General features: G+C 47.7%; 1 protein-coding gene and 1 long non-coding RNA gene across 19 annotated transcripts in view; both read right to left on the reverse strand.

The window, feature by feature from the left end:
• Nucleotides 1-1,780: 1,780 nt before the first annotated feature.
• On the reverse strand, nt 1,781-5,980 carry LOC309631487. The gene is made up of 2 exons (XR_014246305.1): nt 3,750-5,980; nt 1,781-3,427 (listed from the first exon to the last, which is right to left on the reverse strand). It is a non-coding gene; the product is annotated as an uncharacterized lncRNA (long non-coding RNA).
• A 4,089-nt stretch (nt 5,981-10,069) lies between these two features.
• Nucleotides 10,070-21,478, reverse strand: part of CLASP1 (cytoplasmic linker associated protein 1) — a 260,361-nt gene continuing 248,952 nt past the window's right edge. For all 18 annotated transcript variants that reach the window (XM_082397804.1, XM_082397807.1, XM_082397795.1 and 15 more), the window contains one exon: nt 10,070-12,945. In XM_082397804.1, coding sequence (XP_082253930.1) covers nt 12,859-12,945 — 87 coding nt within the window. In that variant the 3' untranslated portion in view covers nt 10,070-12,858. The remainder of the gene's footprint in view (nt 12,946-21,478) is intronic.

Consider the following 21,478-nt stretch of genomic DNA (forward strand, 5'->3'; position numbering starts at 1 on the left):
ACAACATATACTTGTGGTTTTTTAAAATCCACTCTAAAATTTTTGTCATTTCGTCATATTCTGTCCATTTGTATTTAATGTAATTGGTAGGATGTTGGCTTAAATCTAACATCTTACTATGTGCTTTCTATTTGTCCCTTCTGCTCTATTCTTTTTCTATTAGTTTTTGCCTTTTTTTTCCAATGGATTGTTTTTATTATACAATTTCCCCCTTTTAGTAGTTTGAAAGGTACACGTTTTAACTTTATTTTTAAGTTTTTCTTAGAGTTTCAAAATACATCCTTGACTTTTCAAAACCAAATGTTAATCAGTACTTCTATTTTCTTCTGTACAACACTTTAACCTCATTTGGATCCCTATTTATTTATGCACCATTGTTGTTATAAATTTTAATTCCATATACATTTTAAACCCCATGGGACTTTTTTTGTGGGGGGGGGCATGCCACGTGGCTTGTGGGATCTTAGTTTCCCAACCAGGGATTGAACCTGTGCCCCCAGCAGTGGAAGCAAGGAGTCCCAACCACTGGACTGCCAGGGAAGTCCCTGTGGGACATTATTGTTGTTGTTTTTTCCACACAGAATCTTTTAGATTTAACTTCAAAATTACCATTTCAATCAATCTCTATTCCTTTCTGTAACAACAATCTAATATTTGAGGTAATTTCTTTCTGCCTGGAGAAATCCCTTTAACACTTTTTAAAAATGCAGGTCTGCTCACAAAGAATTTTATTGTTTTTTGTTTGTCTGAAATTTTATTTATTTCATTTACTGTCTGACAGGATGTTTTTGTTAGGTACAGAATTCCATTATCTTGTTTTCTATTGTCTCTGCTGAAAAGTCACCTGACAGTCTCATCATTGCTTCTTTGAAAACAATCTTTGTTTTTCTGTAGCTGCTTTCAAGATTTTCTCTTTGTCTTGCTTTTATGAAGTTTTATTATGATGTACCTACATTTGCTTATTTTATTTGCCCTAAATGGTAGGATCAGGGCTAGAGCGAGGCAATGAGATCCTTAGGGCACAAAATTTAAGGATGCACTCAATATCAGGGTCATGCAAGTGTACCTTCAACCCAGCCTTGCTTATTGGACTTCATTGGACTTTGTAATTTGCAGTTTGATATCTTTAGTCATTGAAAGATTCTCAGCCATTATTTTTCAACATTTTCCTTCTGCTCAAATCTCTTTCCTCTAAGATTCTCATTACATGGATTTTTACATCTTTTATGGCTTCTATGCTTCTTACTATTGCTTCTGTATTTTCCATTGTTTCATATTCTTGTGATTCATTCTTGATATTGTCTTCTGGTCTGCCTTCCAGTTCATTAATCATCTTTTTAGCTATGTCTAATCTTGTGTTATATTTACCTCTAGAGTTCTTAATTGCAGTTAATGTGTTTTTCAATTCAAGAATTTTTAAAAATTCTACTATATCCTTTTTTTAAAATATGATATTGATTTTTTAAAGTTTCCAGTTCTCTGCAGAAATTCTCAATCTTGTCTCTCATCTCTCTGAACATGTTAAATAAGGTTATTTTAAAGTCTTTGTTTGATAACTCAACTGTTGGAGCCCCTGTGGGTATTTATCCATTGTCTGTTGTTTCTGTTGGTCTTTGCCCCTTCATGTGGCAGGTTACTATTTATTGTGTGCTGAACAGTTATATCTGAAAAGTTGTATAAATATTTTTGTGGCCTAGATGATGTTATCTTCCTCCAGAGAAGTCTTATGTTTGTTTCTGTCAGGAACCTGGGGCATCAGCAGTTTGGATCATGTTACTTCTTTCTTTCTTCTTTTTTTTTTAATTTTTGTTTATTTTTTGGCTGTGTTGAGTCTTCGTTGCCGCGTGCAGCTTTTTTTCTCTAGTTGTGGCAAGCAGGGGCTACTCTTCATTGCGGTCCACGAGGTTCTCATTGTGGTGGCTTCTCTTGTTGCGGAGCATGGGCTCTAGGTGTGCGGGCTTCAGTAGTTGTGGCACACAGGCTTAGTTGCTCCAAGGCACGTGGGATCTTCCCGGACCAGGCCTCGAACCCGTGTCCCCTGCACTGGCAGGTGGACTCCTAACCACTGCACCACAGGGAAGCCCCGGATCATGGTACTTCTGTCCACACCTCAGTTGTCTCAGCTTTCCGTTCTGAATCGGGAAACACTCCCAGGACCCAAGGAGCCCTAAACACAAGGTTCGTCTCCAGGTTTCCATCACTTCCTGCTAATTCCAGGTAATTTTTCACTACTTTATTAAATCTCTGATGTCTTTAATCAAATTCTCAAACTATTTTGTCCAGAGTTTTTTAGTTACCTTCTGCAGAAGGTAATACCAATTTGTCTGGTATACCATTATCAGATAAGGGAGTCCTTCCTATCTTTTCCTTTTCCACTTAACTTTGTGAGCATTACTCCACGTCTTTAAGCATTTTTTTGGACATACACTTTTACATGACTGGATAGTATTTCGTCAAAAGGCTGAACTGTAATTCACTTAGTTGTTGTTTTGACATTTGTCTGTCTCGCTATTGCTCAGGGTTCTCTGTTACAAGTGATGGAGTCCCCTCCAGTTAGTTTAAGCAGAAGATGATTTCTTACAGAGAGCTACGATGTAGTGGACATTATCTTTGGGAGAGCCAGGGGACCAGGTTGGGTGCCACTCAGCCAGGAACAATAGCAGACAGGGAAAATTCCTTCCCAGATAAAGGGATAAACCTTGGTGGTCCAGCTGGCAGTTGGTAGCTATGACACTGGGGAGAATCTAGATCGTGTACCTGGTTTGCCCCTCTCCCCACCGGTGTGTCCATCCTCAATGAAAGCTGCTTCCCTTCTCGGCAAGGCACATCTCCTTGGCAGAGCCCAGGGACACGTGGAACCCAGCACCGAGGGAGTTTGGCCCAGCAGTAGAGGAAGGCATGCTAGAAGGGAAAGGCGTGAAGCACGCCAGTCCTTCTCAGACTCAGCATCTTGCCTCTCTGGGTGTGTCCCTCTTGGAGCATGCCTCACACAGAGTACAAGGCACCTCAGAATTGACTGAAAAAGCAGGACCCTCTGTCATCCATAACAACTTGGACAACATCAGAACCATTTCTCCTTTTGGCTTTTATTAGGAGGTATGACTGGGCGGGAGAGGAGTGAGCTGAGGAGGGGGCCCAAGGGGCTGTGAGAAACTGGTGCTAAGAAGGAGATCTTCCATGCTCACCCTTCCCCCATTGCCCTGTGCAGAGAGGATATTCTTTAGGGTGAGGATGTCCATATCCAGAGCCTCTATTCAGACACAGGCCTGTTGTTAGGACCATGGATGGTCCCATGTAGTAGAGCATTCCTTGAATGGTGGTCTCTAGATGTATTCTCAAGGGTCTGAAAATTCTCTACAGGAATTTAAAATTGGGCAGTTTCCATCTCTATGCTAATCCAAAGGATTAATAGACTCACCTCAATCACCTTATTTTTTTTTATTTTTTATTTTCTAAATTAATTAATTGATTTTATTTTATTTTTGGCTGTGTTGGGTCTTTGTTTCTGTGCAAGGGCTTTCTCTAGTTGCGGCAAGTGGGGGCCACTCTTCATTGCGATGCACCGGCCTCTCACTATCGCAGCCTCTCTTGTTGCGGAGCACAGGCTCCAGACGCGCAGGCTCAGTAGTTGTGGCTCACGGGCCTAGTTGCTCCGCGGCATGTGGGATCTTCCCAGACCAGGGCTCGAACCCGTGTCCCCTGCATTGGCAGGCAGATTCTCAACCACTGCGCCACCAGGGAAGCCCCACCTTATTTTTTTTTAAAGTATTTAATTAATTTATTTATTTATGTATTTGGTTGCACCGGGTCTTAGTTGTGGCACGTGGGCTCCTTCCTTACGGCATGGCGGATCTACTTCTCTGACCAGGGATCGAGCCCGGGCCCCCTGCATTGGGAGCTCAGAGTCTTAACCACTGCGCCACCAGGGAAGTCCCCTCAGTCACCTTATAACTTAGTATGTTCACACCTTTTTTGTTTTTAAATTATGCAATGTTTAATACTATGGAAGAAAACATATATAATATGTAGGTTACTTACAAGCTATAAAAATAAAACACCTGTGAACCCACCGCCCAAATTGTGATCTAAAACGTCATCACCACGAGCTACCCTGTGCTGTTCCCCTGTGTTCAGGGGACGAAAACGGAAAATGCCCTGAGCAGACAGAACAACGGAAGCCCCGTAAATCTAGCTTATCTCATAAACATAAGTGAAACAACTTAGCTGGTTTCTTATAAATGCCTCTGACAGTCATAAAAGAAACTTGTCCTCTTCCTAAAATGGTATAAGATAATCACTTTTAACCAGTTCCCTGCCGTCTGGAAACCCCCATTGTAATAGCCAATCACTGTAAAAGTTAAACGATTTCCCCATTTTCACTTTAGAAACCATCCTGTAACACGAGCATATCAGTCTGGGGTTTGAAAGCTCCCAGTTTGCGAACTGTTCTTTCCTGCACGATAAACCCTGACTAAATACGATTTTACTGGTCTGGTTTCCACTGTCGCTGTTCTAGATTTTTGACGCCTCCCAAATCACACAACGGTCTCATAAGCTTGTTTCACATCCACTTACTTTGTGGAATTTTATCACTGCCTATGTGTCTCTAAAAGATGCATGGTTATTTCGTTTTGGTTATTTTCACCTTAAAAAATTAAGACACTCTACGAATTCTTCTGCGACTTTCTGTTTTCCCTCAAAATGGTTTTCCTAAGAGTGGTCATGTTGATAAACCCAACCTGTCGTTCACTCATTTTCACTTCCGTATCAGATCCCATTATGTGAATGGCCCACTAATTCTTTACCGACCCCCTCCTGGGCCCCCTTGGGCTGTGCCTTTTTTGGGCTTTAGGAACCCTGCCTGCCGGAGTCTTTGCTGGGCTTGTCCAGGGCCTGCCCCACGAGGGGGGCCAATGGGTTGTAAGGTATATGAACCTTCAGTCTTATCGGAGAATGTCAAACTGCTTTCCACATTGGCCGTGCTGCCTCGTAACGTTAGGGCTGATAGAAGCCAAGAGAGATCCCAGTCGGCCCTCTGTCTCTGCAGGTTTCACATCCCTGGACACGGAGGGCCGACTACACAGAAATGGGGACGACAACATGGGAACCCAGGCCCAGCTCTAAGGCCAAGTTCTCTCTCCCCCTTAATTGGTCTAACTGACCACTGAATACAAAGTAATGGCTGATAAACAACAAGGTCCTACTGTAGAGCACAGGGAACTATATTCAATATCCTGTGATAAACCACAATGGAAAAGAATATGAAAAAGAATATATATATGTATAACTGAATCACTTTGCTGTACAGCAGAAATTAACACAACATTGTAAATCAACTAGACTTCAATTAAAAAAAAAACAAACCCAAAGTAATGGCTTTGCAACGCCAGGCAGTGTCCAGGGCGTCTTTCTTTTTAAGTGATTTACAAATATCCTGTGAGGAAGGTACAGCTGCCGATTGGCATTCTGTCCATTCAGAGGAAGAAACGGAGGCAGGAAGAGGTTAGAAAACGTGCCCAAGATCAAATGAGAGCTGGGATTTGAACCCAGGTGGTATAGCAGTGGCAGCTGCATTCTTAGGTACCATGGCAGGGCTCATCTAGATCATGAGGCACGCCATTGAGATCACGTCCTACTTGGGGAACTGCAAACCAGCCATTCACTCATTTATTCATTCATTCATTTGGCACCAACCACGGGCCAGGCACATGAGCCGAATGTTACGAACACAGAGGGAAATGAGACAGGCCTGGTTTTTGCCCACAGATCTAGGTAAATCAGCCAAATAATTGCACAGATGGATATAAAGTATGTGATGAGCGTTAGGAAGGAAAAGTAAAGGAATGGATTTAGATATTTCTCCAAAGAAGTAATGACCTGGCATTTAAGCTGAGACCTAAAACATCCACAGAAGTTAGCCAAGGGAAGTCTACGTATAGGTGTGTGCGTGTGCGTGTGTGTGTGTGTGTGTGTGCAGAGGGGGTGAGGGGAGGGGTCAGACAGAAGGAGCAGAGATACAAAGGCCCTGAGGCAGGGAAGGTTACTGGGGCGCAGCGACACAGAATGGGGTGAAAGAGGAAGGCGGGGCCGGGCGGGAGGGGGCGGCCTTGTGCGCCATGATCAAGAGTTTGCAACTGTGTCCTAGTGTGTCTGCGTGAGTGTGTGAAGCCACTGCAGGTTTGAAAGCAAAGGGATGATAGACCAGATGGGCATATTTTTACAAAGCAGCCGTGAACTTTGAGGAGGGAGAATAGAAGCGGGAGGGTGAGGGGCAGGAGAGGGTCCAATCAGCCCCTCGTGGGCGGCAGTGCAGGTGCGAGCGGTGGGGAGGGCTGGGCCAGGGGGCGGCCGGGGGGAGGGGAGGGGGAGGGCTCAGGGGGGTCGGAGGTGGGATGCAGAGAACTCGGGCAGGAGTGGAGGATGAGGGAAGGGGCCCGGCGCCAGCATCTGGGCGGGTGAGCTCCCATCTTCCATCCTGGAGAGTAGCAGGTCTGGGGGAGCAGCTCACGCGTCGGTTGTGAAAGACTCCATCTGAGCAGCCCTGATACTCCCGCGTGGAGAAGTCGAGCAGGCCGGGGAGGGGGGTGGGGTGTGTGTGTGAACCTGGAGCCCAGAGGAGATAAATAAAGGTGAACAGTGCACGGCGGGTGTGGAGGGTGCCCAGGAGCAGCTGGAGGCCCGGGACGGGTGGGGGGTGGGGGATGGGGGTGGGGGTGGGGGGTGGGGGGTGGTGGTGGGTGGTGGGTGGTGGTGGGGGTGGTGGTGGTGGGGGGTGGGGGGGCGGTCAATAAGCAGGACAGGGGACTTCCCTCGTGGTCCAGTGGTTAAGACTCTGTGTTTCCACTGCTGGGGGCACAGGTTCCATCCCTGGTCGGGGAACTGGATCCCGCGTGCCGAGCGGCGCGGCCAAAAAATAAAAATAAAATAAGCGGGACGTTGGGACAGTCCCCTCCTCTCCCACCTCTTCCAGCCTGCCCATCTCTCACAGACGGAAGGGCACCCGTGAGCTCTGAGGGCGTGTGCTGACCCTTCCCACTGGGAAGGACCGGGGTCTTCAGGGGAGAGACATTCTCTCCATCGTTTGTCCAAACATTTATTGAGCGTCGCCTGTGTCAGAAATTGGGGTAGTCATCATAATAGTAATAATATAAGAATTCCAAGAGCTGGTATTTGTTGAGGGTCGTACGCTAATCCTCATGTGCTCCTACAACCCCTCCCAGTTCCCCACCCCTGGGCTTCTAGAGGAAGAAGCCAAGGTCATCCTAAGCTGGAGTCATTCGGCTAAAGTCATAGACCCTGAAACAGAGCGGGATTCAGGACCCAGACATCCTGCACCCAACTGAGCCCTTCCCCCCTTGCCAGGCCTGGGGAGCAGGACCCCAGGGGGTCCCAGAAATGCTACCATGAGTGTAATGTCAAGCAGCTCAGCAGGCCTGTGACCAGGGACCACCCGAACTTGCTAACGTGAGTCGGGTGGATGGGAAACAAAACAGAAGCTCAGAGAAGGGACAGAGACACAAGGCGAAACTCTGGTTCAGGCTAGAGCTGGACTTCCTGGGTGTGAATCTCCCCTATGACTCTTGTTAGCTCTGTGGCCCTAGGCAAGTTGCTCAGCCTCTCTGTGCCTCTACTTCCCATCTGCCGAAGGGGAATAATCATAGCACCTACCTCTCAGGGTGGTTACGAGGCTTCAATCAGATAACTCCACAAAGCCTTCCAAGCTCTCCCAGACAGAGGGGCCTGGCGGCTGCGGAGGCAAGAGCCTGAACCGTTGCTGGGGAAGGTGGGATCCCGGAGCTGCGGGGAATCTGCCTGGAACGCTGCCGCTGGAGACGGGCCTGGAGCCCCACCGAATCAACCTCCGGGGCCTCAGCGGGGGCAGCAGGCCCGGCGTCCGTGGAGAGCACTGGTGTGGAAGTATTGTAATGTTTTAAAAATACATAATCTGGGATTAGATGCCGATTCACATGACCTTTGTCCGTTCTCGCCTGGAGCCACTGAAGCAGGAGTGAATAAATACCGGAGATGGAGAGGCCCCGCCCTGAGCAGGGAGTTTTATGCCCCGAGGGGCCGTATGTCCCCTTTGCCCGAGACGCTCGGTTTTCCCTCTGCTCACGGCACCCCGCTTCCCCTTCAGAAGTCCTGGTCTGGATGCTGAACTGGAAATGGCAGGGATGGTCTGGCTGAGGTTCCCGAAGCCCAGCGCTGTTTCCTGTAACAGCTTGCTTCAAGGAGCATCCCGAAGCTGAGGACCAAACCGCCTGCCGTGCTTTACGTGGAATGGAATGTTCTACGATGGTTCTCCAACGGCGCAGCCTGTCAGCATCAGCAGCACCCGGGAACTGGTTAGAAATGCCCATCCCCCGGCCACACCCCAGCCCTACAGAATCAGCAACACCAGGGCGAGACTCCGCCTTCCGCTCCACCAGCTCCCCAGGGGATTCTGAGGTGCCCCCTGGAAAGTCAGGAAGGATGTGTGAAGCGTGGGGAGGAGCCTGGGGTCTGGCCCCGAGTCCCTTCACCCCCATCTAGCTGGTGCTCTGCCCGGCTCTCAACTTCCCCACCTGGAAAGGGGACATGAGGGCAAGTTCCTCACCTGTATCTCAGGATTGGTATGAAAATCAGAAAGCTGCCACGGGGCTTCCCTGGTGGCGCAGTGGTTAAGAATCCGCCTGCCAATGCAGGGAACGTGGGTTGGAGCCCTGGTCTGGGAAGATCCCACATGCCGCGGAGCAACTAAGCCCGTGGGCTACAACTGAGCCTGCGCTCTAGAGCCCGTGAGCCACAACTACTGAGCCCGCGCCTAGAGCCTGAGCTCCGCAACGACAGAAGCCACCGCAATGAGAAGCCCGCACAGTGCAAGGAAGAGTGTCCCCCGCTCGCCGCAACTAGAGAAAGACCACGTGCAGCTGCGAAGACCCAACGCACCCAAAGATAAAAATTAATTTAAAAAAAAAAACTGCCACGCATGAGAGTACTTCAGAAGTCTAAGTGCCTCGCCCATGACGCTATTTAATGCTGCCTGTCAGCTGCTGCCCCTCCTCCCCACCCCCTCCCCTCATGACCCAAGAACGTCAAGAGCAGTGGTCTGTAGGCAGTTTTCATCTTGGAACCCCTGCACAGCTGCAGCGAGTCCTGCAACCTTTACAACTGAGTGCAAAACTGTGAGTGGAAAGGGGCGCCTTCCGGAGAGAAGACCGTTCAGATCCCCCGGAGTCAAGTCCCGCTGCTGTGGTGGGCATCCCCCCCCCCCCCAAACACACACACACAGCCATCAGCAGGGGCTTCCTGGCCGCCCTGGGATAAGGAGGACGGTGGTGGCTGGAGGTAGAGACCCCAGTAGAGAGAGTGCACCGCCAGCCCCGCCTGAGCGCAGCACATCCACGGGGGCTTCCGCGTCTGCTCCGGAGCAACGGGTGGACCGCGCGCCAGGCCCGGAGGCGGGGTGGGGTGGTGACAGCCTCGCACGCGTGTGTCTCCCTCACCCACAGCAGGAGGCAGGGCCGCGGCTTCACCCACATCACCCGCGGCCCCTCCCAGCACCTCCACGAGGTCCGTCTCACTCCGGTTTCTCCGTGAGAACACTGGCCCGAGGGGGTGAGGGGGGCAGCCGGGATTTGAACCCAGCCTCTGTGATCACGCCGAGCTCACGTGTCAAACGGGCAGGAGGCGGTGGGCCACGGGGGAAAGGGGCTCAAGGTCACCAGGCAGGGATACTGAGATGCCTCACGGAACGCGACGGAAGAGTCAAAATCGTTCCGAAAGCAAAAGTAAGGCTCCAAAGAGACGGCCCAGCGCCCCTGGGGGCCGTGCACGGGTTCCTTGCAGACCAGCTCCACGGCGTGGCTCGCCAGGCCCTTCCCCTTCCCCCAGGCTCCATCCTGACAGCCGCCTGATCTGGGCTCCGGGCCCCCTGCAGTCCGACCTGCTGCCCTCACGAGCGCCTCCATGTAGCCCCGCGATCCTTCAGAAATGTAGCCTCGTTCTGCCGTCACAGAGACGGGATAAGCTACCTACAAGGCACCGTGACCAAAACAACAACAACAAAAAACCACTCGGACGTCGGAAACTGAATTAAGTCTCATTTATTCTAGAGCAAACTCAAAAGGGTTTTTTTTCTTGTTTTCTTTTTTAGCAAATCCTAGCACATTATTAACAACAACAAAAAATCTGTACATTTGCCATGATACACTTGAAAGTGAAACAAATAAGATATAAATACAGATATGGATGTAACATGAAAAAGCCCAAAAAAACCAAAAACCAAAACCAAAAACCCAACCTGGGGGTGTGGGGACCATGCGTGTGAACAGTGCTGACAAAACTATTTTGGTGGCTGATATTTTTCAGAGCAGTTTTTTCATCTCCAAATATCATGGTTAGCAAAGTCCTGGTGGGATTCTACAAAGTTCTTATTTGCTGTTCTTTAACGTGTAATATTATGCTTGATAAATTAAGGGTGGTGGGGCAAGAAAAAGATTCAGGAGACGGATCAGGTGCAGCTGCATGACTGAGAAGCTAGTGGGGCCGTGGCGGGCGGCCCGTGGCTGCAGTGGCCCCAGGAAGGCCACGCGCCTCCCCCTGGGCCTCAGCAGCGAGAGGGGAAGCAGGAGCCCGGCGATCTGGCCCCAGCGGTGGCGTCGGGGCTTTTCGGGGCCCTGGACAGTCAGGCCAACGGGGGAGGCGGACCGAGTCTCCGGTGCTCTGCTCGCCTGTGTTCTGCCGTTTCATCCAAACACGACGCCTGCAGGGAGGCGGCGAGGCAGGGCAGCTGCAGCTGTCGGTCGGGAGCGCGTGGCTCCCGCTGGGTCGGGACATCAAGGCTGGGCAAGTGACATTCAAGGCTAGCCCTTTGTGAGCGCCAGGAGGACGCGCGCGGCCACGTTCAAGGTCGTTCCCGAGCGCGGGCGGGGCCGCGGCCACCTGGGCGTCCACGAGCTGAAGGAGAGAGGCCTTTCCACACGCGCTCGCCAGGAAGGACTCGGAAATAACCTGGCGGAACACAGGTGCTGCCCCAGAGGGGTCATCAGACGCTGACGATGGCAGAGGGCAAGAAAGCGACCCCGCGAGTGACGTAAGAACAAACAGCAATGGACGTAAGGCCTGCTCCTGCTAGGTTCCGAGCCGAAAAGAAGCCAATAACGTTCGACCACGTAAAGCGCGCCCCCGAAGTTCCCTCAAGGGCAGCAGCGCGGGCCCTCCCGCACGTGCAGGATACCCGCTACGCGCACGCACGCACAAAGCGCGCGCACGCAGCACGCACGCGCACGCAGTGAAGGCGCCCCGGCCTCGCTGCTCCCCGACCTCCGTTTTCAGTGCCTATTTCCGCATAAAGTTATCTGAAGTCGATTCTGAATGAAAACAAGCTACGTGCGGGGCTGTGCAGCTCAGGGCTCAGAGCCACACAGCCTGGCAGCTGCGGGGACTGGGCGCCAGAGCAGCAAACACCTCATTAACAATATGGAAAAGTCAGTTCCGTTTACAGGGGCTACGGTGGAATCTAAGAGACGACAGCCGCCTTCCTGACCGCATTGAGCTTCCATTTGGCTTGAAGCCTTTACTCCAAACTTTGTTAACCAGAGTCCTGATCTTGAGTTGCTTTCACTGAAGCAGTGAAACCCTCAAGAAGAAATTTTAAAGGGGTAAGTTTCTCACTGAAGAATCTGACTCTAAACCTGTGTTTCCAATCCTGTTTTTCTGCGATCCGCCACACACCACACTTTTTCCTTAAAACCATGATTCTCTCAACAGAGGATAAAGCAAGTACTTCAGTCCATAAAATTAAAAAAAAAAAAAAGATCCTGATAGCTGGTCTCTCTAGATTTTTCTTTAATCTCAATCCCAAATTAAACAGAGAATTCAAAACTGAGATGGCAGGGCTGCCATTTACCAGACTAACCGAGACCATCTTAGAATCGAGCCGCTCAGGCGCGGGTTGGGGAAGGGAAGCGAGGGGGCCCTAAATCTGCACCACCAGGGGCCAGGGTCACGGGGGGGAAGCGCTGTTAAATAGTGTTTCCCAGGATCTCGGCAGTAAAACGAGCAGCTTCTCCGGTATCTTCGACGCAGCACAAAGGGCCATTTCAAGCACACGTTAACCAAGGCTGTCGATTTACCTTGATTTTTGTGTTTGGGTTTCACCTCTAAGAAGTCTCTCAAGTGGCAGCTCTGGGGCAGGGGCGGCATCGGTGGGGTTGCTCAGAGGGGCAGAAGCCCGTCCTGGAAGGAGACCGCGCAGGGCGTCAGCCTCCAGTCCGGAGACGGTGAGCACGATACCACGTGTTCGTTAAAAGGCCATCTTCAGGCTTTTCTCCCACTTCTTGCCAAGACTTGATTCATGTTCTTAGTAGGTCTCAAAACACAACTCACAACGTACAAACCCTTTCATGGTGTCAGTTGTGGAAGGCGTGGGGCTTTGCCCCACACAGGCCACGTCCAGAAGCAAGGAGGCCGAGATGAAAGAGAAACACAACTTAACCCAACCTCCTCCAATCTTATTAACTGAAGAGAAAATGCTACTTTCTACCAGGTATCGGCTAGAGAGCTCTGATTTTTAAAAACTGCACCCCACACACACGGTTTTGCGACCTCAGCAGGCTGGACGAGACGGTTTAAGTATGGCTCTTCTTTTCTTACTCCTTTTGTTTTGTTTTGTAGGAAGATGCAATGCAGGCCTTGCTTCCTTTACATTCAATACCAGTATGATTCTACACAAAAGCTGGAAGGGATCAAAATACTGATTGTAATAAATATTTGCGGGCCTCCTGGTACTGACTGGGCAGCCGATGGCGGGGAGGGGGAGTTCTCTGAGAGGCACCACCGATGGCTTCCAGGGCTACACGGGGCTCTGGCGCCACGTTAGCTGTGCGTGGAGACGTCGGATGAGGAACTGCTGTTGCTGTTTGTGGTCTGCGCCCTCTTTATGTATAAGTTGAGCAGCTTCATCTGCAAGGAGAAGATACAGACGGGTGAGCAGGACGAAGAAATCAGAGAGCAGGAAAGAACACCCAGGTGCCAACAGAACAGCATATCCCTTAGTGGAGAAATTCACTGCACAGACAGTTACTGAGTGCCCACCACTGGTCCAAGCCACCTGCCCGGGGCCAGGGCCACCGCGACTGGGAGGTCAGACTAGAGGAGGGGGCGCGAGGGGTTATCACGATAAGAGGGAAACGTGTTACCACGAGGTGGGCCTCAGGGCTGCAGATCCACACGCTTCAGGGGCGAGGCAGCCACTGGCTCCACCCAAGCCAGCGGGAAGAGAGGGTGCAAGCCACACTCCGTCGGCACGAAGAAGCAAGCCAAGGTCAGAGGTCAAGTCTTCTAACCCTCACACGTGTGCAGAAGCTGCTCCTTCCCCGCCGCACACCTCCCGAGGCGCGTGGAAGCCGAGGCCGCCCCCATCTGCCCCCCCGGCCTTCCCGCACCCCGGGCCCCCGCCCCGCCCACTGTGGCTCGGCACAGGCACCTCCTGCTGCAGGGAGCAGTGGGCTGGATCTTTCCAGCAAGACTCAGCTTCCCTGAGGCCAGACGCTGCGTCACTGAACAACGTGCCCTCAGTCAGGCACGGTGCTGCACGGCCAAAGGGCTTCCAAGCCTGACATCCCATTTGGTTCTAACTCAAGCCCCTTGGACCCTCAAAATACCTAAAGCACCATGTAACACGGTAGGTTCTTAAATATTTGCTGAATGCCACTAACTTCATATGTTGATAGTGTGCCTGAACATATTAAGAATTAAAAGAAACAGGTATGTGTAGAAGCAGAGTGCCCATAAAAATCTATGCAACACACAACTGGTAAGATTAAGGGAATATTTGCTACCCACGGCTCTTTAGCTGCTGTCTCTGAACAGGCTGTGAGGCCAAGTATAAGCCTGCCTAGGGAGGAGCGGCTGGTCCCCGGGGAGCCCACGAAGAGACGCTCCGAGCGGAGCGTGTGGCACAGGAGAAAGCGGGGCCCTCGGATGACGGGTGGGAACAGGACCAGCAACCAGCAGAGCCCCCGTGAGGCAGTGTCTCCCTGACCCCCAGCAAGGCGCGCTCAGTCACATGGCCGTGGAGCTCGGGACGCGCAGCTGGCAGAGGGCTTTGCCCGAGCGTCTTCACGCAGCAGCCCACCGGGGGTCCCCCCCAGATCGGGACCTGTAACGCCTCTTACTCTTTCCAGCTGCAGGGAGTGTGTCGGGAATTTACGCTACGTATCCCAGTCTGTTTTTCATCCCACACCTTTCAAACTCTGAAACCTTTCAATAGAACAGTCAGTGTGGTGATCAAAGTGCCATCATTGGACCTCCCTGGTGGCGCAGTGGTTAAGAATCCACCTGCCAATGCAGGGGCACGGGTTCAGTCCCTGGCCCGGGAAGATCCCACATGCCGCGGAGCAACTGAGCCCATGCGCCACAATTACTGAGCCCGTGTGCCACAACTACTGAAGCCCACGCACCTAGAGCCCACGCCCTGCAACAAGAGAAGCCACCACAATGAGAAGCCCGCGTGCAACAACGAAGACCCAACGCAGCCAAAAATAAAATAAATAAATTAAAAAGAAAAACAAAACCCAAAGTGCCATCATTTTACACAAGGTTCCTAATACTCTAAGGCTCAGGAGGATATGACCAGGGCCAACCAGGTGCAAGGGAAGCCGCGGTACATTCTTCAAAGCACTGGCCTTAGGCTCAACGGGTCCAGCAGAATTCTAGGACCAACTCCGACACTAACTAGTTCTGCGACCTCAGGCAAACATTTCTTGAGCCTCGACTTTCCCACCTGCAAAATGCAGAGCAGTGACACTTGCAAGGTGCTTCCTGCAGCTCCCTACTCGGAGAACGTGTCCTCTGAGCGCCCCACTCCTACTCCTACCTGAGCTGTTCACGCTGTTCCTCCCTGCACTCCACTCCTTCCCTCCCTGTGCAGCTCCCCGATCCTGCCAAGCCCAGCCCAATCGAGTCCCACTTCCTCCAGGCCCCTGATCCAGCAATCAGAGCCCGTCCCACCGTGTCCACTGGTCACTCCTGGGCAGCTGTACAAGTTTCCTCATGTGTCAGTCCTGTCAGGGCAGGACGAGTTCTTGCTCTTCCCATGTGCCTTAGCATAGTGTGCTGAAGACAGCAGGTTCCTAACATGTACTTGTTGAATCAAAGAGTTTTTTTTTAATACATCTTATTGGAGTATAATTGCTTTACAATGCTATGTTAGTTTCTGCTGTACACCAAAGTGAATCAGCCATATGCATACATATGTCCCCATATCCCCTCCCTCTTGAGCCTCCCTCCCACCCTCCCCAATCCCACCCCTCTAGGTCATTGCAAAGCACTGAGCTGATCTCCCTGTACTATGCTGCTGCTTCCCACTACAGTTTTTAAAGAAGAAAAAAGTGACCTAGAAAACAGGATAGTTATATTTCTATGAAAGCCTGGTTAAAAATGAGCTGCTAAACATTGCTAATAGTTATTTACAACTCAGAACCCCTATTGTATCTACCTAGTCAAGTCTAGAACATAATTGCAAGTACAAGGAAAAGATGACGGTAACAGAGTGAATGATGTGTATATGTTCAACGGTTTATAAGCTTTACACTGATTATCACATTTGGGCCTCAAAACAATCCTTTGAGGTAGGCAGAACAGGTTCTCCTATTTTACAAATGAAAAGGCCAGGGTTCAGAAAGCTTGCTCAATGGGCTGGTATAAATTCAAATTAGAGGATTATAACTTTAGGATGTCAAATGTAATCCACAAAGAAAACAGGTATAGAATATACACAAAAGGAAATGAGAAGGGAATTAAAACGTTTCAGTACAAAAAGCAAACAAACACAAAACAGTAGTGTAGAAAATGAGGGACAAAAAAGCTATAAGGCACGTAGAAAACAAATACCAAGATGACAGAAATCTCTTCCTTATCAGTAATTGCTTTAAATGTGAATGAGTTAAATTCTCCAATCAAAAGACAGAGATTGGCAAAATGGATAAAAAGAAAACCATGATTCAACTATATGTTGTCTACTAGAGACTCACTTTAGATCCAAAGACACAAATAGGTTGAAAGTGAAAGAATGGAAAAGGATATTCCATGCAAACAGTAACCAAGAGTACGGGGTAGCTACACTAATATCAGACAAAATACAGTTTAAATCAAAAAAGGTTACAAGAAACAGGTGGACATTACACAATAAAAGAGCAATACAGCAAGAAAATTTAATATTTATAATTACACATCTAAGAACATGCCATCAAAATATATGAAGCAAAAACTGACAGCATGGAAGGGAGAAATAGTTTTATAGTAATAGTTGGGAGACTTCAATATTCCACTCTAGAGGACTTGAACAACACAATAAATCAACTAGATCTAAAAGACATATGCAAAACACTCTACCCAAGAATACACATTCTTCTCAAGTGCACATGAGACCTTCCCAAGATAGACCATATGTTAGGCCACAGATTAAGCCTCGATACATTTTAAAAGATAAATATGATACAAAGTACCTTTTCTGACCACAACAGATGAACTCAGAAATCAGTAACAGAAAGAAAACTGAAAAATTCACAAATTTGTGGAAATTGAACAGCACACTCCTAAACAACCAATGGGTTAAAGAAGAAATCACAAAGGAAATAGGAAAATATCTTGAGACAGATGAAAATGAAAACACAACATACCAAAAATTATGGGATGCAGCAAAAGCAGTGCAAAGAGAGAAATTCATAGCTATATAAAAAAGAAGGAAGATTTGTATCAACAACCTAACTTTATATATCTTAACAAACTAGAAAAAGAGTAATAAATTAAACCCCAAGCTAGCAGAAGGAAGAAGATAATAAAGATTAGAGCAGAGATAAATGAAACAAACAAAAAATAGAGGTAACAAAACCAAAACTTGGTTCTTGAAAAAAAAAACAACAAAATTGACAAACCTTTAGCTAAGTTAACTAACAAAAAAAGAAGACTCAAACTGTTAAAATCAGAAACAAACGTGGGGACATTATGATTGATTCTACAGAAATCAAAAAGATCATGAGAATACTATGAGTAATTGTACACCAACAAATTAGGTAACTTAGATGAAATGGACAAACTCCTAGAAACACAAAACCTACCAAGAAGAAAAGAGAAACCTGAACAGACCCATAACTAGTAAAGAGATTGAATCAGTTATCAAAAATCTGAAAAAGAAAAGCCCCTGACCAGGTGGCTTCATTGGTGAATTCTACCAACATTTAGAGAACTAACACAATCCTTCTCAATTTTTTCTAGAAAACTGAAGAGGAAGGAACACTTCTGAATTCATGCTATGAGGTCAGCATTCTCCTGAAATCAAAGCCAGATGAAGACATAACAAGAAAACTACAGCTCAATAGCCCTTATGAACACTGATGCAAAAATCCTCAAGAAAAGACTGGCAAACCAGATTCAACAGCACATTAAGAGGCTTTAATACCATGACCAAGTGGGATTTATTCCTGAAATGCAAGGATGGTTCAACATACAAACATTGATAAATATAATACACCACATTAACAGAATGAAGGAGAAAACAAAAACAAAAACAAAAACCCCCAGGGACTTCCCTGGTGGCGCAGTGGTTAAGAATCCGCCTGCCAATGCAAGGGACATGGGTTCGAGCCCTGGTCCGGGAAGATCCCACGTGCCTCGGAGCAACTAAGCCCATGTGCCACAACTACTGAGCCTGCGCTCTAGAGCCCGTGAGCCACAACTACTGAAGCCCGCGTGCCTAGAGCCTGTGCTCCGCAACAAGAGAAGCCACTGCAATGAGAAGCCCGTGCACCGCAATGAAGAGTAGCCCCCGCTCGCTGCAACTAGAGAAAGCCTGCGTGCAGCAACGAAGACCCAACGTAGCCAAAAATAAATAAATAAATAAATAAAAATTAAAAACAAACAAACAGAAACCAAAGGATCATCTCAATTGATGCAGAAAAAGTATTTGGCAAAATTCAATATCTTTTCATGATGAAAATACCAAACAAAGTAGGAATAGAAGAAAAGTATAGGCATACTTTGTTTTATTGTGCTTCACTTTAATATACTTCACAGATACTGTGTTTTTTTCCCCAAATTGAAGGTCTGTGAACACCCTGCATCAAGCAAGTCCATCAGTGCCACTTTCCAACAGCATGGCTCCCTTCATGTCACTGTCCCATTTTGGTAATTCTCACAATTATTTCAGACTTTTTCATTATTATTATACTTCTTACAGTGATTTGTGGTCAGTGTTCTTTGATGTTACGACTATAGTTGTTTGGGGTGCCACGAACCACGCCCATATGTAAAGACAGCAAATGTCATCCACAGATGTGTGTGTTCTGACTGCGCGAGAGACCCACCATTCCCGGGTCTCTCTCCCTGTACTTGCACCTCCCTAGTCCCTGAGACACAACGATATTGAAATTAGGCCAATTAATAACCCTACAGTGGCCTGAAGTGTTCAAGTGAAAGAGCTGCACTTCTCTCACTCTAAATCAAAAGCTAGAAATGCTTAGGCGTAGTGAGGAAGGCATGTTGAAAGCTGAGACAGGCCAAGAGCTAGGCCTCTTGTGCCACAGTTAGCCAAGCTGTGAATGCAAAGGAAAAGTTCTTGAGAGAAACTGGAAGTGCTGCTGCAGTGAACACACGAATGATAAGAAAGCAAAACAGCCTTACTGCTGATATGGAGGAAGTTTTAGTGGTCTGTACAGAAGATCAAACCAGCCACAACATTCCCTGAAGCCCAAACCTATTACAGACCAAGGGCCTAACTCTCTCCCATTCTAGGAAGGCTGAGAGAGATGAGGAAGCTGCAGGAAAAAAGTCTGATGCTGGCAGACGTTGGTTCATGAGGTTTAAGGAAAGAAGCCGCCTGCATAACATAAAAGTGCCAGGTGAAGCAGCAAGTGCTGATGTAGAAGCTGCAGCAAGTTATCCAGAGGATCTGGCTAAGATAGTTAATGAAGGTGGCTACACTAACCAACAGATTTTCAATGTAGGAAAAACAGCCTTATAATGGAAGAAGACGCCATCTAGGACTTTCAGAGCCAGAGAGGAGAAGCCAATGCCTGGCTTCAAAGCTTCAAAGGACAGACTGACTCTCGTTAGGAGCTAATGCAGCTGGTGACTTTAAGTTCATCTGCCATTCTGAAAATCCCAGGGCTCTTAAGAATTATGCTCAACCTACTCTGCCTGTGCTCCGTAAATGCAACAACAAAGCCTGGATGACAGCACAGGTTTACAACATGATTGAGTATTTTAAGCCCACTGTTGAGACCTACAGCTCAGAAAAAAAGATTCCTTTCAAAACATTACTGTTTATTGACAGGGTATCTGGTCACCCAAGAGCTCTGATGAAGATGTACAACAAGATTAATGTTGTTTTCATGCCTGCTAACACAACACCCATTCTGCAGCCCACGGATCAAGGATAATTCTGACTTTCAAGTCTTACTATTTAAGAAATACATTTCATAAGGCGATCGCTGCCATAGTGCTTCCTCTGATGGATCTGGGCAAAGTCAACTGTAAACCTCCTGGAAAGGATTCAGCACCCTAGGTGCCATGAAGAACATTTCTGATTCACAGGAACAGGCCAAAATACCAACATCAACAGGAGTTTGGAAGAAGTTGATTCCAACCCTCCTGGACGCCTTTGAGGGGTTCAAGAGTTCAGGGGAGGAAGGAACTGCAGATGTGGTGGAAACAGCAGGAGAACTAGAATTAGAAGTGGAGCCTGAAGATGGGACTGAATTGATGAAATCTCATGATAAAACATTAGTGCATGTGGAGTTGCTTCTTACAGATGAGCAAAGAAAGTGGTTTCTTTTTTTTTTTTCTTTCAAAGCAAAATTAATTTTAATGAGTTTTTAAAAAAAGAAATACAAACCATGAAATACCTCTCTAAAGGAATGGGGAGGGTGTCATGAAATCCAAGAAACAGGGAATTGTATCTTCAGAATCCTTGGGAAATTCTGGCTGCCTGATGACTCTGGGGAAGTTGCCTGACTCTGGAAGAGGCAAAGGTTTTGTTTGTTTGTTTGTTTTTGGTAGAGGAGTTGGTGAAATACTTTAAACTGTTCTGCACTCATCTCCAAAGTCTGCATTTTACATCTTGTCCAGAAATTCAGTCTTAGTTTGTAACGGCATGTATGTGTAAAGGTGCTTTTAACAACAGGAATGTTTAGTGCGGTGTAGAAAGTCTTTGAGCCAAATCCTGCCTTCAGTGTGCACTTAAGTTTCCATTAAAGGAGAGTGGCAACTGAGCTTGTAGAGCTGAGGGTAAAATTTGAATTCTGCTGTAGATCAGAGTATTAGGAGCTGGGATATTGAGTTTCACTTTCCCCCATGCTGACATTGACTTTCCTCTGGAGAATCACCAACTAGTGAGATCTAGTTCAGTTGCACGATTTCTTAATTTTTTCTCCACTAACCCAAATCCAGAGATACAGATCCGGAGCTTAGGGGGATCTCATGTGAAAGTGGTGTCTTGAGACGGAATCTACTCCTGGTGAAGATACTGTGAAGACCGGTGAAATGACAACCAAGGATTTAGAATATTACACAGACTTACTTGATAAAGCAGTGGCAGGTTCGAGAGGACTGACTTCGATGTTGAAAGAAATTCTACTGTGGGTAAAATGCTATCAAACAGCATTGCTGCAACAGAGAAATTGTGAAGAGTCGATCGATTCGGCAAACTTCACTGTTGTCTTATTTTAGGAAACTGCTGCGGCCACCTTCAACTTCAGCAGCCACTGCCCTGATCAGTCAACAGCATCAACACTGAGGCCAGACCCTCCACCAGCAAAAAGATTATGACTCGGTGAAGGCTCAGATGATGGCTAGCATTATTTAGCAATAACTTTTTTTAAATTAAGGTAGGTATATTGACTTTTTTTAGACATAATGCTATTGCACACTTAACAGACTACAGTATAGTAAAGACATAACTTTTATATGTACTGGGAAAACAAAAAATTTGTGTGACTTGTTTCATTGCGATATTCGCTTTACTGTAGTGATCTGGACCCGAATCCGCACTCTCTCCGAGGCTGCCTGTATCTCAACATATCAAAAGCTAGATACGAAAAGCACACTGTGAACATTATGCTCGACGGTAAAAGACTGAAAACTTTTCCTTTAAGATGAGGAACAAGGATGCCTACTTTCACCATTTCTATTGATATAGTACGTAAGTTCCAGCCAGAGCAATTAGGCAGGAAAAGAAAAAAAAACAGGCATCCACGTTGGAAAGGAAGAAGCAAGGTTACCTTTGTTCATAGATGACATACAGTTTACCCTTGAGCAACACAGGTTTGAACTGTGCAGGTCCACTTATACAGGGATTTTTTTCAACACACACAGCACTACAACATCTGCGGTCAGTTGGCTACACAGAAGTGGAACCACAGGTACGGGACTTGAGCATCTGCAGAGTTTGTTATCTATGGAAATCCCAGTGGATACCAAGGGACGACTGTGATCTCAC

This window comes from Balaenoptera borealis (genome assembly GCF_965194805.1).
Source record: "Balaenoptera borealis genome assembly, chromosome: 6".
NCBI lineage: Eukaryota > Metazoa > Chordata > Mammalia > Artiodactyla > Balaenopteridae > Balaenoptera > Balaenoptera borealis.